The sequence below is a fragment of the Tachyglossus aculeatus genome, chromosome 15 (assembly GCF_015852505.1).
Source record: "Tachyglossus aculeatus isolate mTacAcu1 chromosome 15, mTacAcu1.pri, whole genome shotgun sequence".
Lineage (NCBI taxonomy): Eukaryota > Metazoa > Chordata > Mammalia > Monotremata > Tachyglossidae > Tachyglossus > Tachyglossus aculeatus.
In genome coordinates this window covers 16,507,356-16,535,259 of record NC_052080.1, presented here as the reverse complement: position 1 = coordinate 16,535,259, position 27,904 = coordinate 16,507,356, and the positions used below count along the sequence as shown (strand labels likewise).

The 27,904-nt window shown below is 50.7% G+C and overlaps 1 protein-coding gene across 2 annotated transcripts; it reads left to right on the top strand.

Moving 5' to 3' along the window:
* The first annotated feature begins 665 nt into the window (after positions 1-665).
* PMP22 (peripheral myelin protein 22) lies at positions 666-27,904 on the top strand. 2 transcript variants are annotated; one of them, XM_038757396.1, is made up of 5 exons: positions 666-914; positions 7,124-7,242; positions 9,208-9,307; positions 24,087-24,227; positions 26,498-27,904. In XM_038757396.1, exons 2-5 carry the CDS (start codon positions 7,165-7,167, stop codon positions 26,659-26,661), a joined length of 483 nt encoding a protein of 160 aa, XP_038613324.1. In that variant the 5' UTR covers positions 666-914; positions 7,124-7,164; the 3' UTR covers positions 26,662-27,904. The 2 variants fall into 2 exon arrangements, with proteins under 2 accessions (XP_038613324.1, XP_038613325.1); XM_038757397.1 differs by lacking the exon at positions 666-914 and adding an exon at positions 4,028-4,109.

Here is a 27,904-nt window from a genome sequence, read left to right as displayed (position 1 = left end):
TCTAAGCACTGGGGTGAATACAAGCAAGTTGGGTTGGCCACAGTCCCTTGCCCCATGTGGGGCTCACAGTCTCAATCCCCATTTTACAGATGAGGTAACTGAGGTACAGAGAGTTTAAGCGATTTGCCCGAGGTCACACAGCAGACAAGTGGCAGAGTCAGGATTAGTTTTCAAGCAAATGTTTGAGTGTTTGAACAAGTCCAGTAGATATAGGAAACTCGATCTTGCTCCCAGGAATTTTTCAATCTAGCAGGGAGAAAAATGCCTTTCCCTTAAAGACCAGAAGATCCCAGGTAGCTCACGCTCTGGTCTGACAGCTTGTTATGGGCAGGGAACGTGTCAGTTTATTGTTTGTATTGTACTCTCCCAAGCGCTTAGGACGGTGCTCTGAGCTCAGTAAGTTCTCAGTATAGCGGAATTACTCTAAAGACTCCTTTCCCTTGGGTCCACAGCTTCTAAAAGGGAAACGATCTGGATTATTTTGGCACCAAAAGCTTTTCCTTCACCGAAGCAGTAAATAGGTCATCCCAGCTGGTCACTCCCTTTTTCATTTAATCTCCTTCCTGCTGGCTCTCTGTCGGACACGGGGGCCCCGGGGGTGGGATTTGGGGGGAGACCCGCAGAGAGGAGCTGCCCCTTTAAAAAGTAGGGGCAGCTTAATCCTCAGGCCACTATGACATATCTAGGCGTTGGACCAAGGGGTGGATAAACTAGGAAGGCACCAGTCTGGACTTTTCAGTGGTGGAGAGAGAGAGATCAGCCGGAGGAGGAGAGGGAAGGCTCAGCAGAGAGGCTGCTTTAAAGAGGAACCCTTGGGCAGTTTGGGATTCTACAGCTTGGCCGCTTCGGGGGCCTTCTGGACGGTGGACTGTAAGGACACCAGGGTTTGAGGAAGCCGGTTGAGCTGAAACTTGGTAAGTCTCCTTGGCTAAACCCAGAGGTGGAGAGTGGGGATTCGGTGGGATACCCTATTCGGATCTGCAACGAAAGGCGCCAACCACATCTTTCCACCGCAGGCTCCACTGGGCAGGGGTCGGCGGGCTTTGGGAGTCTGTTGCTCGGTGGGGTTGGGGTTGTTGGGTGGTGTGTGTCCAAGCCCTTGGGAATTGGGGGGCGGAGGGGGTGGGAGTGGAGGTGCTTTTGAGAAGCAGCATGACCTAATGGCAAGAGCCTGGGCTTGGGAGTCTGAAGACGAGGGTTCTAATCCCGGCTCCGCCACTTGTCTGCTGTGTGACCTTCAGGGAGTCACTTCACTTCTCTGTGCCTCAGTTACCTCATCAGAAAAATGGGGGATTAAGACTGTCAGCCCCATGGGGAACCACCTGATTAGCTTGTATCTATCCCAGTGCTTGTCACATAGTAAGTGCTTAACAAATTCCATTATTATTATTATTATAATGGTGAGGCATTGAACTCCAAGGCTGAGCCTAGGGAATGGGTTTGAAATATCCCCTCCCTGTCCTAGTTGTCAGGTGCGGAGCATGTGCATGTGGGTGTGTGTTTGTGATTTTTGCTTTGGGGCAGGGGGGCTGGGAGATGGGAACCACCTCCCTTGGCCTGGACAAATTTGGGGGCCTCTTGGATTGTGGGGTGGGCAAGGGTCGGGGTTTAGGGAGCCAAAGCATGAAAAGAAGGGAGGGAAAGGAGAGGGGCTCACACACACACGCACACACACACACACACACGCACACAATGTAGCAAGATCCATGTGTCAAGGATTTTGTTTTCATTTTGGGGAGCATGAGGGCTGGGGTCAGGGGCTCAGAGGGTCGGGAGTCTGGGGTTCTGAGAAATGACATTCTTAAGAGTATTTGTGAAGTGCATACTGTGTGCCAAGCACTGTCATAAGAGCCGCGTTAAACTCTGCGGATGATATAAAATGAGCAGATTGGATAATAATAATAATAATAAAAACTTTGCTATTTTTTAAGTGCTTACTATATGTCAGGCACTGTTTTAAGCTCTGGGGTGGATACAGGCAAGTTGGGTTGGACACAGTCCCTTGTCCTACTTTGGGCTCACAGTCTCCAGTTTTCCAGATGAGGGAACTGAGGCCCAGAGAAGTGAAGTGACTTGCCCAAGCTCACACAGCAGACAAGTGGGGGATCTGAGATTAGAACCCATGACCTTCTGACAGCACCCCCCGTCCCACATTGGGGTCATAGACTAAGATGTGTGGGAGAGTTGGAGAAATGAAGCAGGCTGGACTTTATATAGTACAGTGCTCTGCACATAGTAAGCGCTCACTGAAAATCATTAATTGATTATGGCCAGGGAATGTGTCTCCCAGGTCTATTATACTGCACACTCCCAAGTACAGTTTTCTGTATACAATAAGCACTTAATAAATACGATCAATCGGGGTTTCAGAGGAGCACTGAGGCTTCTGATTTGGCATGGCTGTAGTCTGCTAAAACAAGCTAATGAGATGTTCGCTCAATTCATTCATTCAATCGTATTTATTCAGCACTTACTGTGTGCAGAGCACTGTACTAAGCACTTGGGAGAGTATGATACAGCAATAAAGAGAGAGGATCCCTTGGGTGCCCAGTACCGGTTTTGAGCTTGGCTGTTGGGAAGGACTTGGTCCTAAATGCTAGCCCCCTGAAACATGGCTCTTTCTTAGCCCACGGCTCGTGGAGCAGCGTTACCTCCTGGAAAGATCACAGCACTGGGATCCCCAGGGACCTGGGTTCCAATCCCAACTCTGACACTTACCTGCTGTATGACACTGGGCAAATCACTTAATGGGGCCGGGACTGTGTCTGATTATACCCATTCCTCTGTATCTAGAAGGTGCTTTACTGATGCCACATTATGGCTATTAATATTATATTAGGGATTACTGATCTCGAGGCTGGGAATTCTATGCTGAGGGTCTGGAGGGGCCGGGCTGACTCTCTAGCATGGCATAGTGGGTAAAGCCTGGGCCTGTGAATCAGAAGGTCATGGGTTCTAAACCCGGCTCCGCCACTTGTTTGCTGTGTGACCTTGGGCAAGTCACTTCTCTGAGCCATCAGTTTCCTCATCTGTAAAATGGGGATTGAAACCGTGGGCTCTGCATAGGACAGGGACCGTGCCCAACTTGATTTGCTTGTAGCCATCCCAGCACTTAGTGGCGCAGAGTAAGTGCTTATCAAATACCACCATGATTATTATTGTTATTATTATTATTATTAGCGCTCTCTAACGTGAGGTGGGGTTACCTGCCCTCCTCCTGGTGGCTTTCCTCCCCTCCCTGGGCACAGTGTGAAGCGATTTCTGGTTCGTGGCAGGCTGCAGCCCCCCCTCCCTCCAAATCCAAAGCTCCTTTCGCAATTTCAGGCAGCTCCTGGAGATCCTCGGGAAGGGGGTGGGATGGGGTGAAGGGGAAAAGGGACATGGTTTCTGAGGAGGGGGGCAGTCGGGGTTGCCCAGGAGGGTTGCTCTGAGGCCGGGCATCGTCTTGAAAGCTTCCCCTGCCCTATCCTGGCTCTGCCACTTAACAGCCCTGTGACCTTAGACAAGTCACTTCACTTCTCTGGGCTTCCCTCATCTGGAAAATAGGGATTGAGACTGTGAGCCCCACACGGGGCCGGGACTGTATCCAACCCTAGTTGCTTGTCTCCACCCCAGTGCTTAAGACAGCCCCGGGCACATAGTAAGCGCTTAACAAATGGCACCACTATTATCCCTAGGCGTCGGGCGGCCGAGAGGAGGGCAGGACTACGGAGGGTGGCATCTCCAGGGCAGACTGGGGTGGGGGTGGGGGGGTGTTTGCAGGGGGTGGAGGCGGAGTTCATCCTCTTTGGGTTCCAGGCAGATCAGAGCTGGGGGTGGGGAGGGAGGAGGGGGCTTGGAGTTGGAAAGTCCAAATTGCAGAAGGGTTTCCAGTGACCGCCTTTTTCCTGGCCATGAATTATAGCCGAGAAGGGACTGCCAGATCCGCCCCAACCCCATCTCCCCTCCTCCCCATTCCCGGCCCCGCCCCTCTCCCCTCCCCCTCCCGGGCCAGGGACCCTCCCTGCGGTTCTGTTAAAGAGGAGGGGCGTCTCCCCCATCTCCTCCTCCTCCGGGCCGTAGTGACCGCCTAGCTGGTCTGCGGAGCGGGGAGCCGCATCCCAGAGAAAGTAAGTGGATCTGCTGAGGGGTGGGCTGCGGGGGACAAGGGGGGCGGGGGGGAGGAGGAGGAGGAGGAGGAAGAGGAGAAGAAGAGGGAGAATTAAGAGGAGAAGGAGATGGAGGAGGAAGGGAAGGAGGGGGAGGAGGAAAAGGAGGAGGAAGAGGAGAAGGAAAGGGAAAATTAAGAGAAGTAGATGGAGGAGGAAACGGAGGAGGAATAGGACAAGGAAAGGGAGAATTAAGAGGAGAAGGAGATGGAGGAGGAGAAGGAAAGGGGGAGGAAGAGGTGAAGGAAAGGGAGAATTAAGAGGAGAAGGAGATGGAGGAGGAAGGGAAGGAGGGGGAGGAAGAAAAGGAGGAGGAAGAGGAGAAGGAAAGGGAAAATTAAGAGAAGGAGATGGAGGAGGAAACAGAGGAAGGAATAGGACAAGGAAAGGGAGAATTAAGAGGAAAAGGAGATGGAAGAGGAAGGGAAGGAGGGGGAGGAGGAGGTGGAGGAACTGGACACGGTCCGTCCGGGGGTCCGGGGGCTCTGGTCCGCCCCTAACCCGAAGGGTCTGCGGGGGGTCATCAGGTCCATCCTCCTGCCTCCGGGCGGCCCCGGGCCCAAGGACAAGCCGGGAGCGAGATGCCGCAGAGAAGGATCCCTCCCGCAGCCGCAGTCCCTGCTGCGTCTCCTCCTCCTCCCTCCTCCTCCCTCCTCCCTTCTCCTCCGACCTTCTCCCTCCTCCCTCCTCCTCCTCCTTCTCGTCCTCCCACCTCCCTGCGCTGATTGCTGCGCTCTCGGAATCCCAGCCGGCCCATCACCCCTCGCCCCTCGCCCCCTGAGTTGGCTTGGGGTAGGAGGTGACCGACCCCTCCCCATCAACCCTCAGCCCCCATCCCCAGGGCACTGCCACCGTCCACCCACCCACTCACCCACCCATCAATCCACCCACCCACCCATCCATCCATGCATCCATCCATCCATCCATCCATCCATCCATCCATCCATCCATCCATCCACCCACCCACCCATCCATCCATCCACCCATCCACCCATCCAACCCCCAAAGGGCAGCCAGGGGCTTCACCTCCCCCCTCCCCGCCCCCAGACGCCGAGGGTCCTGAGGGCACGGGATGGTGGGCAGAGGGTTTGAGGAGGGGTCTCTCCCTGCCATCCTCTGACGCTCCACCCCCCGGAGCATTGCAGAGACTGGCTCCGCAATCCGCACCCGCAATTTCCGTGCAAGGACTGGCAGGCTTTCCGACTGCCCTGCCCACCTGGATGGGGGGCTGAGGGGCTTGGGGGCTGGGGGATCAGGTGCCCCCTCCCTACATCCACCCCTAATCCTGGGGTTCCTATAATCACTCAATTTCCAGATTTGCATCCTAGCATGGAGAAAGGACAGGGGGAGGAAAGATCTGTCCAGTGAGTGTGTGTGTGTGTGTGTTTGTAACAATAATAATAATAATAATAGTAATAATGGCATTTGTTAAGCACTTACTATGTGCCAAGCACTGTTCAAGCTCTGGGGTGGATCCAAGGACATCAGGTTGTCTCACGAGGGGCTCCCAGTCCTCATTCCCATTTTCCAGATGAAGGAACCGAGGCCCAGAGAAGTGAAGTGACTTCCCAAAGGTCACACAGCAGACAACTGGCGGAGCCGGGATTAGAACCCATGTCCTCTGCCTCCCAAGCCTAGATTCTTTGGCTCAGTGGAAAGAGCACGGGCTTTGGAGTCAGAGGTCAAGGGTTCAAATCCCGGCTCTGCCACTTGTCAGCTGTGTGACTTTGGGCAAGTCACTTCACTTCTCTGCACCTCAGTTACCTCATCTGTGAAATGGGGATTAAGATTGTGAGTCCCCTGTGGGACAACCTGATTACCTTGTATCCTCCCCAGTGCTTAGAACAGTGCTTTGCACATAGTAAGCACTTAATAAATGCCATCATTATTATTATGCTGCTTTTTGTGCGCTTGGGTGTGTGCGCTTGTGTGCATGTGTGTGTGTGTGTGGGGGGGGAAATGCCTGTGTGTGTGTTCTTGTGCTTATGTGCATGTATGTGTGTGTGTGTGTCCTTCTTTGCGTGGTGTGTGTGTGTGTGTGTGTGTGTGTGTGTGTGTGTGCATAGAAGCAGCGTGGCTCAGTGGAAAGAGCACGAGCTTGTGAGTCAGAGGTCGTGGGCTCTAATCCCAGCTCCACCACTCGTCTGCTGGGTGACCTTGGGCAAGCCACTTCACTTCTCTGGGCTTCAGTGACCTCATCTGTAAAATGGGGATGAAGACTGTGAGCCCCATGTGGGACAACCTGATTTCCTGTATCTACCCCAGCACTTAGAACAGTTCCAGCACTTAGTAAGTGTGTAACAAATACCATCATTATTTAGTTCTTAGAACAGTGCTTGGCACATAGTAAGCATTTAACAAATATCATTATTATGATTTATTATTATTACTATTATTTATTATGATTACTATTTATTATTATTATTAGCTTTTTAGCAGACCGTGGTGGTCCCCCCCCGGCCGTGCCCAGGCACTCCCGGGTCCAGGGGTCACAGGGGGCAGAGACGGGGGGCTTGGAGAAGCAGCGTGGCTCAGTGGAAAGAGCACGGGCTTGGGAGCCAGAGGTCATGGATTCTAATCCCAGCTCCACCACATGTCTGCTGTGTGACCTTGGGCAAGTCACTTAACTTCTCTGAGCCTCAGTTCCCTGATCTGTAAAATGGGGATTAAGACTGTGAGCACCATGTGGGACAACCTGATCACCTTGTATCCCCCACAGCGCTTAGAACAGTGCTTTGCACATAGTAAACACTTAACAAATGCCATTGTTATTACTATTATTATTATTATTATTGGGAAGCCTGTCCTTATTCTCCTTGAATAATAAATTGGAACTGTCAGGCTGGGCTCCCTGCTGCCTCCTCCCGGCCCATGGAAGGGGGGGAGGGGGGAGTGGCAGCCTGAGTCCCCTCCCAGGCCAGCTCCACCCCCGCCCCAGGCCCGACGGTCCATCATCGCCTGTCTGTGTCCGCCAGGTCCTCATCCTCCTCGTGGTGGTGGTGGTGGTCTGGTCACCATGCTGCTGCTCCTGCTGGGGATCGTCGTCCTCCACGTCGTGGTGCTCATCCTGCTCTTGGTCTCCACCATCGTCAGCGTGAGTCTCCTCCCCCCGACGGCCTCCTGCATCTCCCGTCCAACTCGCGGGCCACTCACCTGCCCCGTCCGCCGGCCTCCCGGCTGTCCTGTCCTCCGGCCTCCTGGCTGTCCACTCCTCTGTCCTCCTGGCTGTCCACCCCTCCGTCCTCTTGGCTGTCCTGTCCTCTGTCCTTCCAGGCTGTCCACTGCCCCATCCTCCAGGCTGTTCACTCCTCCTTTCTCCCAGTTGTCTGCCCCTCCATCCTCCCCGCTGTCCACCCCTCCATCCTCCTGGCTGTCCTGTCCTCCATCCTACTGTCTGTCCTATCCTCCGTCTTCCCGGCTGCCCTCCCCTGAAACTTTCTGGCTATCCTCCCCTCCATCCTCCCGGCTGTCCACCCCATGTCCATTCTCCCTCTCGTCCTCCCATCCATCCTGTCCTCCATCCTCCCATCCATCCTGTCCTCCATCCTCCCATCCGTCTTTCCTGGTGTCCTCTCCTCCCTTCTATCCTCCTGACTATCCTCCTCTCCGTCCATCCTCCCACCTGCCCTCCATCCTTCTCCTGCCTGTCCTCCCCTCCATCCATCCCTCCTTCCGTCCTTCATCCTCCCTCCATCCATCTTCCTGCCCATCCTCCCTTCTGTCCTCCTGCCCGTTCAACCATCCACCCTCCCACCCATCTTCCCATCCATCCATCTGGATCCAGGGACGGGGCTGCCCGGGTCTCAGCCTCAAGATGGTGGGTCAGCAAACACCACCTTCACCGCAGCCTGAGCCGGCCTGGCCCCGGCGGGGGCTGGAGGGCTGGTCAGTGACATTGCATGCTTAATACAGTGCTTTGCACAAGTAAGCACTCAATAAATACAATCAAATGAATCAGGGGGCCCAGACTCACCCCCGCTTCCAGGACCTGCTTTTCTGGGGGCTCATTCTAGTCAGAGGGCTGGCCATGTGTGATCGTGCCCTGGGTGAGTCTGTAATGAGTGTGTGTTCAAGAGTGGTGAGGGTGTGTGTGTGTGTGTGTTTGTGAATGGTGTGTGTGCATGTGTGCTTGTCTGGGAATGACTTGAATGAGGGGGTGAGTGAGTGTGCAGGAGATTGTGGTGTATGTACATGAGAGAGTTTATGAGAGTGTGTGATGTAAGAGTGTACATTGGAGAAAGTGTGTAAGAGAGTGTGTGGTGTGGGGGTACAGGTGGGGGAGATTGTGTGAGGGTGTGTAAATGTGTTGAGTGAGTGTGAGCTCAGGGAGGCTTTGACTTGTTTATCCGAGAGAAACAATCAATTGTATTTATTGCTTACAGTGTGCAAAGCACTGTACTAAGTCCTTGGGAAAGTACAATATAACAGAGTTGGTAGGCATGTTCCCCACCCACAAGGAATTTGTGATCTGCAGGGGGAGACAGACATTTAAATAAATGTGTTTGTGTGAGAGGGTGTGTAAGAGCTAGCTAGAGAGAGAGAGAGAGAGGGAGAGAGAGAGAGAGAGAGAGAGAGAGGGTGTGTGTCTGTGTATGTATGTGTATGTGAGAATATGTTTTGGACCCACCAAGCAGGTGAAAAAATGAAGTTTCTATTTTCTTTCCCCCTTCAAAACCCTCTTGAGGGGCTTGTTTCTCCAGTGGCATTCGGGATTTGGGGGCGGGGAGGGGGGGTGGATGGCCGGATGTGTTTGGGGTTGGGGCGGGGGGTGAGGGTGTTGGGAGAGAGCCGATCCTGGTTTCCAGCTCCTAGCCTGCAGAAGGATTCTTTGTAAACAGGCCAGTGTATGTTATTATGGTTTGCTGCTGGCAGGATGATCAGGCGTGGGTTAACGCTTTCAGTCCAGGACTCTCTCCGGCCGGGAGAAGGGGAACGGCACATGGGCTGGGGTGGATATCGGGCTGGAGTGGAGGGAGTCAGGAGACCCCTCCTCTGCCTCGGCTTCCCCGACCCAGACCTCGCTTCCCCTGTTCCCTGATGCCTGGGTTCTATCTCACAGCAATGGATCATCGGCCCAAACTACAAAGCGGACCTGTGGCAGAACTGTAGCGCCGACTCCGCCAACAGCATCCAGCACTGCCTCACGTCCTCCATAGATGGTGAGACGGCCCGAGGGCTCACACCCTGGTGTATGGGGAAGGCCAGGCCCGGCCCGGAGGAGCGGGGGGGGTGGTGGGGATGGGACTACTTCTGGGTCAGGCCTAAAGAGCCGAGGTCAGAAGGGAGGGATGGTGCTTCTTGTCTCCCAAGAGCTTGGTACAGTGCTTCGCACACAGTAAGCTCTCAATAAATATCATCGACTGACTGATGGAGCAACTGGTCCAGGTTGGAAAAAGGACAAAGGTCTGACCACAGGGGTGGCCGTTCTTTGGCTGCCTCAATGGCGAAGCCAAAAGGACCTTCTTCCCCCCAGCTCTGCTCTCGATTGCTCACCCGGACGGTCAACTGGCCATACCAGGTGGACTGTACCTCTGAGCCCGCTGAGATGGCTATCTAGTCAGCTGGGTAACAGCCAAGAGGCCCAGATCCTTCTATGCCCCCACTTTCCCGGGATCAAAGTGTTCTGGGGACCTATTATTATTATTATTATTATTACTATTATTATTATTATTATTATGGGGATGAGCTCCAATGAATCCCGATGATAGTTCTGTATCCCGGGCAGTTCTGAGATGGCGGGTCCCCCAGGGGTGAGGAGAAAAGTTTAAGGAGGAGGGAAGGATCTGGGAAGGGAAGGTTTTCAGGGAGGAAGTGGAAGGATTTGGGAAGGCCCCTGGCCTGGAGGGGTGGACTGGGCTGAGAATTTGTGATTGGGGCAACCCCTTCCTCCCCGTCAGATATGAGTGTTAAGGGAACATTTAAGGAGTGTTAAGATATGTATGTGAGAAGCAGCATGGCGTAGTGGGTAAAGCACAGACCTGGGAATCAGAAGGTCATGGGTTCTAATCCTGACTCTGCCACCTGTCTGCTGTATGACCTTGGGCAAGGCACTTCACTTCTCTGGGCCTCAGTTCCCTCATCTGGAAAATGGGGATCGAGACTGTGAGCCCCACGTGAGACAGGGACTGTATATAACTCAATTTGTGTGTATCCACCCCAGTGCTTAGTACAGTGCCTAGCACATAGTTAGCACTTAACAAATACCATAATTAGTATTATTATTATTAAGGGCCTAGGGCATTGTTGTGTCTCAGAAGCATCGGCCTCCAGGTACGTAAGCTTGTTGTGGGCACTCTCCCAAATGCTTAGTACAGTGCTCTGCACACAATAAGCACTCAGTATGGTTGATTACCAACTCTTATATTGTACTCTCCCAAGAGCTTAGTACAGTGCTCTCCACACAGAGAAGCAGCGTGGCTCAATGGAAAGAGCCCGGGCTTTGGAGTCAGAGGTCATGGGTTCAAATTCTGGCTCCATCAATTGTCAGCTGTGTGACTGTGGGACTTCTCTGTGCCTCGGTTACTCCATCTGTAAAATGGGGATTAAGATGGTGAGCCTCCCATGGGACAACCTGATCACCTTGTAACTTCCCCAGCTCTTAGAACAGTGCTTTGCACATAGTAAGCGCTTAATAAATGTCATTAAAAATAAATAAATACATAAATAAATACCACCAATTGGTGGAAATGTCCCCTGGATGCATTTCATTTTCCCTAAAGGGTGCAGTTGATCGTAAAATATGGCCACTTTGCCTTAAAAGAGAAGAAACTGACCATCACAGGGTGAGCACTGGGTTGTTTTGGCTGGAGCGTGTGATGTGGCTTTTAAAAAGCCTGTAACGGCTGCTGCTTCTTGTGCTCGGCAGGTTCACTCTTTATGCTCAAAGCTGGCAGGGGTGGGGAGAGAGCACTCGAAAAAGTCCAGAAGCTGGCTCATTGGTGGAGAGAGCACTCTAGAGTCTGGCTCAGTAAAGAGGAGCCAGGGTTCAGTGTTGGCACAGTTCCACTCTGATTCATTCAATTGTATTTATTGAGTGCTTACTATGTGCAAAGCACTGTACTACACGCTTGGGAAATACAAGTTGGCAACATATAAAGACAGTCCCTACCCAACAACGAGTTCTGATTCTGCCCGCACCCCCATTCTGCGGCCTTGGTTTTGGTTCCTCTAAAGTTGGGGGCCCAAAGTGGCATATCTAAGGTCAGCTGGGAAGGTCGCCAGTCCGAAATACCCAGGGAGTCTTGGCATCAGCAGAGTACTCTGCCCACACTTAATGGAATGATGATAGTAATCACTGTGGTATTTGTTAATCTCTTACTATGTGCCAAGCACTATTCTAAGTACTGGGGTAGGTACAGGCTAACCAGGTTGGACACTGTCCCTGTCCCACGTGGGGCTCTGAGTCTTAATCCCCATTTTACAGATGAGGTAACTGAGGCATGGAGAAGTGAAGCGACTTGCCCAGGGTCACACAGCAGACAAGTGGCGGAGCCGGGATTAGAAGGGTGACCCAGTTAGCTCAGGGAACAATCCCAAGGTCCCACGAGGGGAGAGATGTGCTCTATGGTCACGTAGTTCTGGCCAGCAACTCCCGCTGTTGGCAGTGGCTGCATTTTGGGGAAAAAAAAAAACTTAGCTTCTGCCCAAGAGATGGTGTCAGGTGCCCAGGAAGGTAGTGTTATTTGGTAGGAGGTTTCATGTCGGACTCCGCCAGGATGTCCAGAGTTTGATGACCCTGCTGTAGCCTTGGGGGTTATTTCTACATAGAGGGAGGGGCCCAACAGGGGAGATGGTCAGTACAAAGTCGGCATATGTAGTCTCTTTCTCTCCTCCCGGTCACCCAAGTCACCACTCGGACCCACGCCATTGTCCGGGGCCAAAAAGCAGGGCAGAAGCCACCCCTGGTGTTTATTTTCAGGTTTTTCAAAATTCTTCCTCGCCTACAGCCTGATTTAGATCCTCTGTGACTCATCTAAGGCCTCCGGCCCAAGGCCGCACTGCTCATCTGTTTTCAACTCCCGGGGAAGTTTTGGCACCTTCCCTCCCTTATTCCAAGGGGCAAGATGGCTGTTTCTCACCAGCAAGGGGTTCCCCATCTCAGCCTGTTTGGGGATGGTTGTACATCCCATTTTCCGAGTGAACATTCTCTCAAGTTCCTCTCTGCTCTTACCAGCAACCCAGTGGTTGGTTTACTCTGAAGCATCCAACCAGGGTTGCCCCATTTTCAGGCTAATTTAAGGACCCCCCTCCTGCAGTTCCATGAAGTGCACACATCATTCTTTAGCGTCAATCAGAAGGCTGTCTAAAGCTCCTGTCTTCTTTCTCTCTCTCCTTTTCCCCCGCCTCTCATTTTCTGTCTCATCTTTTCTCTTTTCATCTCTTTTTCTCTCTACCTCCCTCTCTTCCTCTTCCTCTCATTACTCTTCTCTTTTATCTTTCCCCATTTTCTCCCTCTTCCTCTTTTCCTCTCGGACTTTGTTTTCTCTCTCATCTCTCCTCTAGCTCTGCCCTCTTTTTCTCTCCCTCCCTCTCTTCTACCTTCTCTCATTTTTTTCTCCCATTTCTCCTCTCTTTATCTCTGTCCTCTTTTTCTCTCCCTCTCTTCTTTCCTCTTGCTTTTTATTGTCTTCTCTTTTATCTTTCCTCTTTTTGTCACTCTCTTCTGCCTTTCTTATCTCACTCTTTTTTCCTCTCCTTTTTCCTCTTCTCCTTTCCCCTTTCTTCCTCTCTTCCCCATCTTCCTTGCTCCCTCATTTCCTCTTTCTTCCTATCTTTCTCTGTCCTCTCTCTTTCTACTTTTTTTCACTCTCTTTCTCTCTCTGGTTTTTCCCTCCTATCTGTCTTTCTCTCTTCTTGTTCCCCTCTCTCCTGTCTCTCTTTCCTCTTTTCCCTCTCACAGCAGAAGGGGCTGTGGTGAGGCAGGAATCTGTGTGCCCCTATTCTGTGCTGTACCTTGAAGTCCGGCCATCCAGGCTGTGGCTGAAGCAGCTATGGCAGGCAGAGACAACACCCTCAGGGAAACTCGGTGTGGTCAGCGCCCTGGGGTTCCCCTCTAGACTGTAAGCTCATTGTGGCCAGGGAACGTGTCTACCAGCTTTGTTAGATTGTTCTCTCCCACCTGCTTGGTACAGTTCTTTGCACACGGTAATCACTTAATAAATATGATTAATTAATTGATTGATTGACCAATTGGTGTCCCCTGACTGCCAATCTCAGTTTGGGCATGGTGGAGGGGAAGGGGAGGACAAGAAAGGGTGTTTGACACCATTCAGGGTAAGTATCTGGAAACTCACATTAGTTGAACAGTCAATCAATCAATCAGACTGTTTATTGAGTGCTTACTCTGTGCAAATTTATGTACTTGGCACCTGGGAGAGTATAATAGTTGGTAGACTTGATCACTGCCCTCAAAAAGCTTACAGTCTAGAGGCTGGTCCACAGGGAATATGGTTCTCTCCAGAGCAGGGATTTTAGCTTCCTCCTAAGTTTTTAGTTCTTGGTATTTTCCAGGAGTCTCTGGGGACTCGGGAGATGGGTTGAGGATCCTGCCTAAGGGGTTCATTAGAAGGCAGAACCAGGTCAGAACGAGATGATTCCCAATTTTGGGGTCCCTCACCAATTCCCTCCCTTTCTTTCCATTTGGTTGGTTGTGGAGATACTTGGAGCTTATTCCGTGGATTTCCCCAAACAGGGAACTCTCCTGATCCAGACTGCCCCAGACTCTCTTGGACCCTGGGGGGCTTCAGGCCAAAGCAGATGCCCCAGGCTCTGGCTTTGCTACAGGGGGTAGTCCCCATCCCCTCAGAGGCCAGCACTCTCAGGAGCCTGGCCTTCAGAGGGACACTGCAACTAGGAACAGATCTCCAATCTACCATGTATTTACCCCAGTGCTTAAAACACTGCTTTCCACATAGTTAAAGCTAAACAATCGAATGAATTAATGGTATTTGTTAAGCGTTTACTATGTGCCAAGCACTGTTCTAAGCACTAGGATAGATACGAGGTATTCAGGTTGTCCCACATGGGGCTCACAGTCTTAGTCCCCATTTTACAGATGAGGTAACTGAGGCACAGAGCAGTTAAGAAGCTTGCCCGAGGTCACTCACCAGATGAGTGGTGGAGCCGGGATTAGAACCCACGTCTTCTGACTCCTAAGCCTGTGCTTTTTCCACTAAGCCACGCTGCTTCTCCATCTTAACAAGAACCATTATTATTATTATTATTATTATTATTATTATTATTAATATTATTATTATTACTAGTGTGATTGCACTAGTGAAGCGGCATGGCCTAATAGAAAGAGCAGGGTCATGGGAGTCAGAAGACCTGGGTTTGAATCCCAGCTTCTCCACCTGTCTGCTTTGTGACTTTGGGCATAGCACTTCAATTCTCTAGGCCTGAGTTTCCTCATAGAAGCAGCGTGACTTAGTGGAAAGAGCACTGGCTTGGGAGTCAGAGGTCGTGAGTTCTAATCCCGGTCCTGCCACTTATCAGCTGTGTGACTTTGGGCATAGCACTTCAATTCTCTAGGCCCGAGTTTCCTCATAGAAGCAGCGTGACAGTGGAAAGAGCACCGGCTTGGGAGTCAGAGGTCGTGACTTCTAATCCTGGCTCTGCCACTTATCAGCTGTGTGACTTTGGGCAAGTCACTTCACTTCTCTGGGCCTCAGTTACCTGAACTGTAAAATGGGGATTAAGACTGTGAGCCCCACGTGGGACAATCTGATTACCTTGTATCTACCCCAGCTCTTTGAACAGTGCTTCACACATAGTAAGCACTTAACAGATACCATCATTGTTATTATTATTATATCTTTTCTCCCTCCCACTTAGACTGAGAGCCCCATGTAGGATGGGGATCTTCTTATCTTGCACTTTAACATAGTGCTCACCACAGTACTTGGCACATCATGAACCCTTGATATATATCCCAGTGATTGTGATTACCATTGAGTACCAACCCAGCCCAGAGGCCTGGGGAAGGCAGGGCAGATTCCCTCTGGGAATAAAGCCATGGATTCTCTAAGGAGTCTCTTTCACCTCTCTCCACACCGCCAGGTACTCCCTAGACCAGGGTCACTATGCCTGCCAGGGGCCGGGGGCATCTCTGAAGCTTAGGGGGAGGGGAGGCAACCTTCCTTGCCACTATCTGGGAAGCAGATAATGGTCTGTTTACTCGCGTCTTCCAAATATCGTCCTGATACTCCTGTGAAACACAGCTGGGAGTCTCGGCCAAGTCTAAGGATCCGAAGGAATGCGGCACTTTAATCAGAGCAGAATGGGGGTTGGGTTTCCTCCCTCCCAAGGTTTATGTAACTGAGCCGCAGTGGAGTCTCTCCCGGGTAGCTCTCCTTCGGGGGAAATCCGAGACCGGGCTGCGGCCCCAGGGTGGGGGGCTCGGGGGCTTGGAAGAAGCCAAAGACAGGGACTGTGCTGAGAGGAACCCCTTGATGAGGTGCCGATCAGGAGTCACAGCGGGGCAGGAACCAGCCAGAGCAAGCCCCCTCAGTTTCAACTCCGTGGTTGCATTTCTAGACCCCAGAGTAGGCCCCAGGCCCACCCAGCTCTCCCCTCTTGTTCCCCCCGGAGCTGGTGACCCTGTTTCTGAGACTTCCCGTCAAGATTTCTCCTCTGGAGTCATGGTGCTGGGGACTGGGAAACCTGAGGCATAGGCTGAGGGGCTTTTCCCCTTGGGGTCTGGCGCTCAGGGCCGCTTGGTGCAGAGAGAGGCTCCTCCCAGCTGCTCCCAGGGACACGGGAGAACCCAATCCAGGGGAGAGGGCACTGGCCCGGGAGAGGGCTGAGAGGGAAGCTAACATTCTTCCCACCTCAGCCACCTCTATGGCCAGAGCCTGGGGAGAAGCAAGGTTCCACTGGTCTAAAGCTGAGAAGAATCATAATAATGATGGTGCTTCTTAAGCGCTTACTATGTGTCAAGCACTATTCTGAACACTGGGTTAGATACAAATCAATCAGGTAGGACACAGTCCCCGTCCCACATGGGGTTCCCAATCTTCACCCCCATTTTACAGATGAGGGAACCGTGACACAGAGAAGTGAAGTGACTTGCCCAGGTCACAATTCAGATAAGGGACAGAGCTGGGATTCAAACCCAGGTCCTTCTTACTCCCAGGCCCGTTCTCTAGCCACTAGGCTCCACTGCTTCCCTATCAGAGACACGGTTGATGCAATTTGGGGTCGGCCAATCTCTCCTGCCAGCTCCACCTAGGAGCCAGAGCCCAGGCCTGCTCCAGAGGGCAGTAGCTGGATAACCCCTCTGACTTGCTTGACTCCCTTCTTCCAGGACAGGGGAGGATGAGGAGGGCAGCTTAAAAAGCGGAGAGCCCAGTAGATGAGGCTGGCCTGCCCCCAGGATCTCCCCACTCAGGGCCAGCAGGGACAAGGAACATTGTGGACAAGGAACATGTTACATGATACTCTCCCAAGTGTTCATCACAGTGCTCTGCACACAGTAAGCTCTCAATAAATACAGTTGCCTGATACCTCAAAGAAGGATCAAGCGGAATCCTTCAGATGAGAGGTTAGAGCTGGCGGTGTGTAGGTGGCTGGAATCCTTCACAAGGGAGGCTTCCGATGAGTGGTGATGAAAGAAACTCCCTAGATTGTAACTTTCTTGAGGGCAGGCATTTTGTCTGCCAACTCTATTGTACTCTCCAAAGCACAACAAATGCTCAAAAATAGTATCGACTGAGTGAAGCCACACAGGGCAGAAATGTATGAAGAGCAGACAAAGGTAGTGGAAGAGGCGGGGGAATGAGACTTAGGATGTGGATTTTGGAGGGTCTGGGAAAGTTGGGGGTTCAATGAGGAGAGAGGAGACCTGGGGAGAAGATGGAAGGCAGAAAGATGTGGTGATGAGGCAGGGGTTGATGGCTGAGACATAACAAATGTGGCTAAGTTCAGTGGTCTGTCAGTGCACTCTTCCTTTGCTTGGAGAAGCAGCATGGATTAGTGGAAAGAGCCTGGGCTTGGGAGTCAGAGGTCATGGGTTCTAATCCTGGCTCTGCCACTTGTCAGCTGTGTGACTTTGGGCAAGCCACTTAACTTCTCTGGACTTCAGTTGCCTCATCTGTAAAATGGGGATTAAGACTGAGCCTCATGTGGGTCAACCTGTTTACCTTGTATCTACTCTAGTACTTAGAACAGAGGTTGGCACACAATAAGAGCTTAACAAATACTATAATTATTATATGTTTGTTTGAATATGCCTAGAATTAAGAATTTTTTTTTCTAAAGGTTATGATTGATTTTTCACAGGTCATCAGAGTGTGAATGTTGAGTGCTGAAAATGAATTTTTCAACTCACGGGGACAAGAGGGTTTAGTGTCGAGCATTGGTGGTCAAAGGTGAGGAGGAGGAAGAAGAGATGAATCAGACTAGGTTGAAGAATGGAAGGGAATGTGTCTCTTTATTGCTGTATTGTATGCTCCCAAGAGCTCAGTACAGTGCCCTAAGCACTCAGCAAATACGATTGACCGACTGACTAAACTTTAGCCCCTGGTGGGGAATGACTCTTTGTGGCTCTCCGGAGCCGTGCCAACCAGAACCTCAGATTCAGAGATGAGGATTCAGGACTCAGCCTAATGCCAGGAAAGGAGGATGGGACAAAGCTAATAATGGCAATAATGATCACGGTATCTATTAAGTGTGTACTATGTGCCAAATACTGTGCTAAGACCTGGGATAGATACAATCAGATCAGACACGGTCCCTGTCCCACTTAAGGTCACAGCCTGCGGGGGAGGCAGACCAGGTATTGAATCCCCACTTTACAGATGAGGTAACTGAGACTCAAAGAAGTCAAGTGACTTTGTCAAGGTCCCACAGCAGGCAAGTGGCAGAGCTGGGATTTGAACGCAGCTCTCCTGCCATGCCGCTTCTCTAAAGTTTCTCTCCAGCTCTTGGGGTTTATTGACCTACCTGCCTTCCCATTCCATGCCCTGGACCAAAGGTCAGGAGTTAAAGAGGTACCCCGATGTGCTGATGAAGATTGACAGGTGCCGTGATGTTCCCGGCAGACATCCCGGAGAGCCAGGGAGATGCTGATGGGTGTCTGGCAGGGAGAGTGAGAGGGCAACTTGGGCCTGAACAGACTTTCTGGTGAGTGTGGTATTTCGCACAGACCCCCTCAGCCACTAGAGTCGGACCCCTGTAGGCTTCAAGCCCGAGTTTTGTACTCACTGTGCTTGGAAACCCTCTTCCCTGAAGTGAGGAGGCTGTGGAAAGCAGTGTGGTCTGGTGGATAGAGCATGGGCTTGGGAGTCGGGAGAACTGTGTTCAAATCCTGGCACCGCCGCATGTCTGCTGTGAGACCTTGGGCTAGTCACTTTGCTTCTCTGGACTTCATTTGCCTCATCTGTGAAATGGGGATTAAGAATGTGAGCCCTATGTGGGATAGGGACTGTGTCCAAGCTGATTAACCTATATCTACTCCAGTGCTTAGAACAGTGTTTGGCACCTAGTAAGCACTTAACAAATACCATCATTATTATATTATTATTACTAAGCATTGAGATAGGTACAAGATAACCAGATCAAACACAGTCCCTCTCCCACAGGGTGTTCACAGCCTAAGGGGGAGGGAGAATAGCCATTAAATCCTCATTTTATAGATGAAAAAGCTGAGACACCTAGAAGTTAAGTGATATGTCTATTATTACTGTGATGATGATTATTATTATTACTACTTTCTGTCAACTCCGGCTCTTAGAACAATCCCTGGCTCTCAATAAATATGATTGAATGAATGAATAATAATTGCTTAGTAAATGACACCACGGTGCAGAGATTAGAACCCAGGTCCTCTGACTGTACATGAGCCCTGCCTTCCAACCCCTGAATAATAATAATAATTTCGGCATTTGTTAAGCACTTACTGTGTGCCAGGCACTGTTCTAAATGCTCGGGTAGAAACCAGATGATAGGATTGGACACATTCCCTGTCCCACATAGGGCTAATAATCTTAATCCCCATTTTAAAGATGAGGGAACTGAGGTCCAGAGAAGTTAAGTGACTCGCCCAAGGTCTTACAGCAGACAAGTGGCAGAGCTGGGATTCTCTGCTCTTAGGCATCTGATGCACACACTTTCCGTTAGACATCATTCCTCCAGCTATCAGATGGGCATGGTTCGGGGGAGGATGTTGGATTGTCCAGGGCAACTGGGCTGCGGTATTCTCAGAGGCACTGACCTTTTTCTGAGGCCACAGGACTCGGGCCCGTCGCCGGACCTCATTCCGATGAAAATTCTTCTGGTTGCTCCGGGTCGACTGCGGTGTCCTGGCCAGGAGCCCCGGGGGGGACGTAGGCTACTCTGGGCTGACTAGAGGCCCAGATGGTCTGATCAACTCTCAGCGCGGAGCTGGGGAATGAGGTTGAGCAAGATGCGTCCCCTGAGTTCTACCAGGCGAGGAGCGGCGGGACCCCCCTTCAGAGTCCCCATGGGGGCTGCAGGAGGGCCCCAGCTGGAAGGAAAGATGGCAGGCCAGTGGTGCCGTAGCTTCCAACTGGGGTCGCTCCAGAATTGAAAATATTCCTGCAATGTCCCGGCCCGCCTTCAAATCCGGGGAAAGGGCAGCTACACCCTTGCAGCCGTCTAGTTTCCGACCCCCCAACCCAAAAACTCCAATAGCCCTTTGGATGGAGGGCTGGGGGTTGAGGTTGACATCCCTCTTCTCTGGTCCCGCACTCCGTCTGTGAAATATCCGGCTCCCCCCAGGCCCCCGAATGCAGACTCCAAGCTCAGCAGAGGCGGGAGTTTCAAACTATCCTCCAGGTGGGGAAGAGTGGCTCATCGCAAGGCCTGTGAATCAGAAGAATTTGGGTTCTAATCCCAGCTCCACCATAAGTCTGCTGTGTGACCTTGAGCAAGTCACTTCACTTCTCTATGCCTCGTTTTCATCACCTGTAAAATGGAGATTAAGAACCTGAGCCCTACGTGGGACATGGACTGTGTCCATCTTGATTAGCTTGTATCTACCCCAGCACTTTATACAGTGCCTAGCACACAGTAAACTCTTAATAAATGCCATAAAAAAAACCCAAAATACAAACAACACCACTTGGGCCCAGTTCTAAGGAACAGCCAATCTGGGGAAAGACTAGTTTCGTGCCATCTTATTCTTTCCTCTACAGAGCCTTCAATCAATCAATCAATTAATGGTATTTAGCGAGTGCTTACTTTGTTCAGAGCACTGTACTAAGCACTTGGGAGAGTATACTATAGCAGAGGTGGTAGATATGTCCCCAACCCACAGTCTATTCATTTCCTAGGGCACTGATGCCAGATGAAGTAATAATAATTGTGTATTTTTAAACACTATGTGCGAAAGCACAATGCTAATATTGGGGTAGATGCAATGTAATCACATCAGACACAGTCCCTGTCATTTATTCATTGAATCTTACTTATTGAGCACTGTACTAAGTGCTGTCCCACACAGGATTCATAGTCCAAGTAAGTCAGGGGAGACCCCCTGCATTTTCCATGTTACTGATAATATCAATCAATGTATTTATTGAGTGATCGATCGATCAAATATATTTATTGAGCGCTAACTGTGAGCAGAGCACTTTACTAAGCACTTGGGACAGTACAATATTACAGAGTTAGTGCTTACTATATGCAAGTACTTGGAAGAGTACAATAGAGTTGGTAGGTATGATCCTTACCCCTTAGGACCTCTCATAATAATACAAATAATGGCACTTATCAAGCCCTTATTATGTGCTAAACACTAGGGTAGACACAAGGTTATGAAATCAGACCCAGGTCCTACCCCTTTAGGGCTCACAGTCAGTTTTATCTCTATTTTATAGTTAAGGAAACTGAAGTAAAGAGATGCTAAGATGATGATAGGCAGCATGGCCTAGTGAAAAGAGCCCGGAACTGGGAATCAGAGGACATGGGTTCTAATTTGGACAAGTCACTAAACTTCTCTTTGCCTAGACTTCCTCACCTGTAAAAATGGGGATGAAATACCTGCTCTCCCTCCCACTTAGACAGGAAGCGTCCTGTGGTAGAAGGACCTGTCTCTGACCCAATTATCTGGAATCTATCGTACCATTATGATGATGATGAGGAGGATGATGCTGATGATGATGTCCTTTCCTAGATCACAGAGTAGGTCGCTATTAGAGCCGGGACTTGAACCCTGTTCCCCTAACTCCTAGCCCCCTTTCCTTTCTCCAAGGCTACCCCATTGATCCTCTAGAAACACTCTCAGTCAATCAATGAATCAATGGTTTTTATTGAGCAATTACTGTGTGCAGAGCATATCAAGCACATGAAGTGCTTGGGAGAGTACAATGTAGCAGAATCGGTAGACATGCTTCCTGCCCACAAGGAGCTTAGATTCTAGAGGGGGAGATGGAGATTAAAATAAATTATGGATATGTACATAAGTGCCGTCGGGCTGAGGGTGGGGTGAATAAATGTCACCTAGAGGGGTTGCCTAGAGGGGGAAACAGGCATTAATAGTAATAATTAATTGTAAATATGATATAATTATTATTAGTTGACCTTTAATGCACCCACTTACTCTACAGGGATATGATTATCAGGATTACCATGATTTGTGTGGCATTGGACATAGCACATTATCATTAGGGGCCATGGGGTTCCTGTAATAATAATAATACTGATAATAATATTACCAGTAATAATAATAATATCTGTTAAGAGCTTACTATATGCAAAGCACTGTGCTAAGCACAGCATTGGTTAAAATACCGGGTAGATACAATAGACTCAGATCAGAGGGTATTGGAGAAGCAGTGTGACTTAGTGGAAAGAGCACCGGCCTGAGAGTCAGAGGACCTTGGTTCTAATCCCAGCTCTGCCAATTGCTTGCTGTGTGACCTTGGGCAAGTCACTTAACTTCTCCGTGCCTCAATTCTCCTGCTCACCCTTTTATTTAGACTGGGTGACTCAAGCCTGACAGGTACTGTGCCCAGCCTAATTAACTTGTATCTACCCCACGCTTAGAATAGTGTTTAAGACATGGCAAGTGCTTAAAAAATACAATTAAAAAATTTCTAATCCCGACACCACCACTTGTCTGCTGTGTGATCTTGGGCAAGTCACTTCACTTCTCTGGGCCTCAGTTACCTCATCTGTAAAATGGGGATTAAGACTGTGAGCCTCATGCGGGACAGGGACCATGTCCAATGCGGTTTGCTTGTATCCATTCGAATGCCTAGTTCGGCGTCATGCTGAATGGTGACCCGGGCCGAATGGTGACCCTCACGGCCTGGCCGGTTAGCATTCTGACTTCTGGTTCCCGTTCTGAAGTCTCTTCAATCCCTAGATAGACCCCTCCCTGCCTTCTCAGAAGCATTCAGGGTTCTTTGTGGTGGCAATGATGGTTGGGGTGGGTGGGCTTCTACGGGGGAGATGGCATTTTTCCAGTCCAGCTACCGATGACCGTTACCTTTCAAACAAGGATTGTTGAAAAGCCAGCGTTATCCCATTTCCCCTCAGCCTGTTTTTCTCATTTCAAACCCTAGTCGGGCCTGTCACCACATTGTAAACAGTTTGAAATCCAGACTTAAGCTAGGCAAAACAGGGTATGTTTTCAAAGCCAACTGCAGGCACTGTCTGCACCATTGGTCTTCCTCCTCGCCGTTTTCTAATTTCCAAAACAAAGATCGGTTGTGAACTGGACCATTTCAAGGTACACTTGCCACTTCCTTTGCCTATTATTTATTTTTAATATCTGTTTCCCACTTTAGACTGTAAGCTCCTCGAGAGCAGAAATGGCATCATTCAACGCTTCTGTAGCACTTAATACAGAGCTCTGCAAGAAGTAAGCACTTAATAAATACCAATGATTGATTGATGGAGTGATTGAAATTTGCTGCTCTGTCAACCCAAGCTCAGATGCTGGTGAATCCTGTCAGCAAGGATCTGTCTGTCGATAAACAAGTGCTACCCAGTAATGCTTGTATCCACCTCAGTGCTTAGTACAGTGCCTGGCACATAGTTAAGTGCTTAACCAAAACTGTTATTATTATTATTATTACTATTGGGGTCTCCCAATGGGGGCCGCTGGGAACTGTTTGAGGCACTCAGCAAAATCAATTATATTTGTTGAGTGCTTTCTACGAGCAGAGCACTATACTAAGCACTTGGGAGCAATATATATATATATAGCAATATAACAGAGTAGGCATATTCTCTGCCCACAGTGAGCTTACAGTCAAGAGGGAGAGAAATCCCCTTCCAAGCTTCTCTCTATCCCAAGCAAACCAAATCTTCCATGGAATACTCATTGATGGTACCCTGTCTCCCATCTCTATCTCTTCCCTTCTTCCTCATCTGCTCCCTTGCTCATCTGCAAGCATGTCTCACAGAGTCCTTGTTTTCAGTATTTATAGGGAGACCAAAATGCTGGGAACTTCAGTCAATCAGAACACTGTACTAAGCACTTGGGAAAGCACGAGGCAATAGAGGCGATAGACATAATCTCTGTCCACAAGGAGCCTACATACAAGATGGGCAGACTTTAAAATAAATTTTGGAGTTTTATGTCTATGTATCTCCAAAATTTATTGTGCTGTGGTGCTGAAGGTGGGGTGAATATCAGGTGTTTAAAGGGTATAGATCCAAGTGCCTAGTTGATGAAGAAGGGAAAGAGGATAGGGGGAATGGGGCTAGAGGCTAATGGGGGAAGGCTTCTTGGAGGAGATGTGATTTTAATAACACTTTGAAGGTGGGGAGAGTAGTGGTCTGTGAAGGGAATTCTGGGCCAGCGGGAGAATGTGGACAAGGAGGAGGAGGAGAAGGAAAAGGAGAAGGAGGAAAAGGAATAGGAGGAGGAGGGAGAGGAAGTGGAAGAGGAAGAGGAGGAGGATTTCTAGCCCACTCCAGACTGAGGGTAGAATTTTCCTGACTGCGTCTCCTCCTTCCCCTCCCCAGAATGGCTGCAGTCCGTCCAGGCCACCATGATCTTGTCTATCATCTTCAGTGTCCTGTCCTTGTTCCTGTTCTTCTGCCAGCTGTTTACCCTCACCAAGGGAGGGCGTTTCTATATCACCGGCATCTTCCAGATTCTTGCCGGTAAGTCATGGGGGAGCCTGGGGCATGGGAGGCGATTTTTCTGGGCTGCTTTGTCCTGGACAGGTACCCAGGGTCAGCGTAGCCACCTTGAACCTTGAGCTCCCATAGAATGAGGGATACCCCCCGCCCCCAGAAAGAGTCCTGCCACAGACATAACTTTGACAAGAGCCAGGCCCTGGAATACAGCCACTGAAGGGGGTGGCGGGGCGGGGGAGGGGGGGGGGGGGGCTATACCTCTCTCAGATTTCAAAGTCTCCTCCTGCTAAGAATTAGGGTGGCCGGTACCACTCAACCCACTTGCCCTCCGTGGTTCCCCAGGGCACTGCTGGGGCTCCAGATCTCAGCTTTCCACAGACCAGCATCAGAAGGGGGTTGGGGAACGCTTAGCCATCTGGCTTCCTCCGCTAAGGACCCGATAAAACCGAGCCACAGACAATGCTGTGTCCCACCTGCAGAGTGGCTCTCTTTGAACCAAAGTTTCAAATGGAAAGAGACAAGGAGACACACACACATATGCTCATGCTAATGGTGAACGGGTGGACAAGGGGGTGGCAGGGTCAGGTTTGACAGTTGTGTCTCCTACTGGGCCTGCGGGCCCAGCCAAACCCAGTTCCTTTTGCCCCCCACTGTTCTTCCTCCCCCGTGACCTGGCTGGGGGCTCTGCATCTGGTCACCTCTTTCCCACCAGTCTTCCACCTCTCTTGTGGTCCACCTGGCCCTGAGGAGACAGGAGGCATTTTTGGGGAGATGAATCCATGCCTTGGGGACCCGCAATCCCCTCCGTCCCCCAGCCTCCCCTGTCCTTGGTAGCGTGGGCCGGGCCCAAGAGGAATTCTCACCGCTCTAGCCCTCGTCCTCTCCAGCCCTGTCGCCTCCCCGCCCCGCAGCCTGGCCCAGGCCCAGTTTGGGTGTAGGTGGTCTCCAGCCGGCCGAGGCGGTCAGGAACAAAACGGACCTGTTGGCCCGAGGAATGTGTCAGGCCTTGTTTTCGGGGTGACACAGAACTGGCTTTGTGCAGGCCCTGGACGGGACTGCTGATTCAGTGGTCTTGCTTCACGTCCCCCCTCCTCTCTCCCCACAGCGGGACAGCGCCTGGCATTGTCAAAGCTGCGTGGGGCAGGGGCGGGGGCTGAGTGTGGGGAGGACAGTGGGGGCTGGGTTAGGTCCGCTACCTAGAGAGAGGTCCAGGCTGGGTCTCCCCTCCTTTCTGCAAAGCGCTATTGTCCAGGGAGAAAGGATATGCGGGGGCCTTCCTTGCGCCCTCCCTGCCCGATTGCTGAGGCTTCTGGGTAGAGTGGGATCCCAGCCCCAGCCTGAAGAAGAAGACGAGGCCTACGGTAATGGTTGTGGTGGTGGTGATAGGGAAGGGTGTGGTCGGGACAAAGAGACCCAGAATCAGATCAACTTGGGGGGAACTGGGGCCTACCAGGGTAAAGTTGCCAGTTTGGTTCATGGGCGGTGGAAGATCCTGAACTGCCCGGTGGTGGTACAGGAGGCTGTCTGATTTGTTGCTTCATCAGTTAGGTGGGATTTGTGACTCTTCTAGGCCTTGGGAAAGAGTCGTTCCCATGGAGCGAGTTCCTCACTTCTGCCTGGTTTAACTCCATAGAAGATGAGGGGGTCCCTGTGGGGTTCTGGAATTGGGGAGGGTTGGTAGTGGAGTGGATACCAATCAATCATGTACTCTTCCAAGTCCTTAATACAGAGCTCTGCTCACCTTGAAGTGCTCAATAAATACAACTGACGGAATGTACTGAGCCTTTCCTGAGTGCAGAACACTGTACTAAGCATTTGGGAGAGTCCTGTACAATGGACTAATAATAATGGTGGTATGTTTTAAATGCTTACTGTGTGCCAGGCACTCTACTAAGGACTGGGATGGATACAAGTTGGACACAGTCCTTGTCCCACGTGGGGCTCACAGTCTCAATCCCCATTTCAGTGCTTAGAGCAGTGCTTTGCACACAGTAAGTGCTTAATAAATGCCATTATTACTATTATCATTATTTCACAGATGAGGTAACTGAGGCCTGGAGAAGTGAAGTGACTTACCCAAGGTCACACAGCAGACGGGTGGTGGAGCTGGAATTAGAACCCATGACCTTTTGACTCCTAGGCCGTGCTCTATGCACTATGCCATGAGAATAGGTGTAGACAATCCCTGCACGAAGGGGCTGGCAGACTAGAGGGCCAGGCCCGATTTGCCCTCTCCTCTTCTTCTCTCCGATCTCCTCCCTGGCCCTTTCCCTCTTCATCTCCATCCCCCCCAGGGCTGTGTGTGATGAGCGGAGCGACCATCTACACGGCGAAGCATCACGAGTGGCAGGTGCCCGGCGAATTCAACTATGGTTTCGCCTACATCTTGGCCTGGATCTCCTTCCCGCTGGCCCTCATCAGCGGTGCCATCTACATCATCCTGAGGAAGCGCGAGTGAGCCGCCGCCGCCCACCCCGTGCCCACCTCCGCCACGTCGCCCCGGAGCCCACGGGAGAAGCTGGGGAAGGAGGATGGAGACCGAGAAATCCGCCAGAAGATCCCCCCACACCCCAAATACCCCCTCACCCGCCACGCCAAGCCAAAACAAGGGTTACTGTGTCGATTGAAGATGTATATAGTATCTATGGTTTCAACAGAACCTATTTATAACACTTTTTACATATATGTACATAGTATTGTTTGCTTTGGGGAACCCTAAAGAAGTGCCTAAGGAACTTTTAATGGTAATAGTGGAACAAAAGCTCAGTATTTTTTTATTTTCGTTCCTCCTCTGCCAACTCCCACTCTATGCAGGCTCCTCCCTTTCCACTCTTCCCCCCCAAACACTGTAGCCTGTCACAAATCTTCCACTCCTTTCCTACCCCCACCTCAATTTAAAAGCCAAATCGCGGCCGGCCCCCTCAGACCCCCGACCTCCACAGGCTCGGGGGGCGGAGGGGCGGGGGGCCTTGGGCTAGGTGACCCTTTGGATAAACCCAACTTCTCAGAATGGGATTTGGTCCAGGCTAAACATGCCTCCATCCAATTCTGGCCAACTACTTGCACCCCTTGACATGCATGCATACACACACACACACACACACACACACACACGCGCGCGCGCGCAAGCACGCGCACACGCATGGCAACTTGGAAAAGAGCGTTTCCCTTTCAGGCGGGCGAATCCAAATCGACGATGAAACCAGAAGTCTCCAAGACCAAACATCGTGAAATGGTGCTATGTGTATTGACCATTCCTTATATTGCTGGCGGTTTAACCTACTCACTGGAAATTCGCTTAACAATTTTACAAGAAAAATGCGAATGAAGCAATGGAATAATTCTGTGTAATATAAATGGTCCGTAATGGCTTTTGTACTTAGACTGGCTGCTGTTATTATCGTTGTGTTTTTTTTTTAATTAAATGTTTATAACCCCATTTTTTTTCCTTAGGGTCAGGAATGTCAGAGCAAACTACTTTACTCTCTTGACCAGCCAGGAGTCCGCCGAGTGCAGCGTACCTAGACTTCTTTTCTGTGCTTCCCAGGTGTGTCTGGCAATGACTGTATTGGCAACCGACTGTAGATGTCTGTACAGTGCCTTCTGATGCTAAGACTCCCGACCTGATTCGCTTTGCTTTTCTGATTTTATACCAAGCGTGTGGACTAAGAAGCAATGAAATAAAAGTCAGAATAACCCCA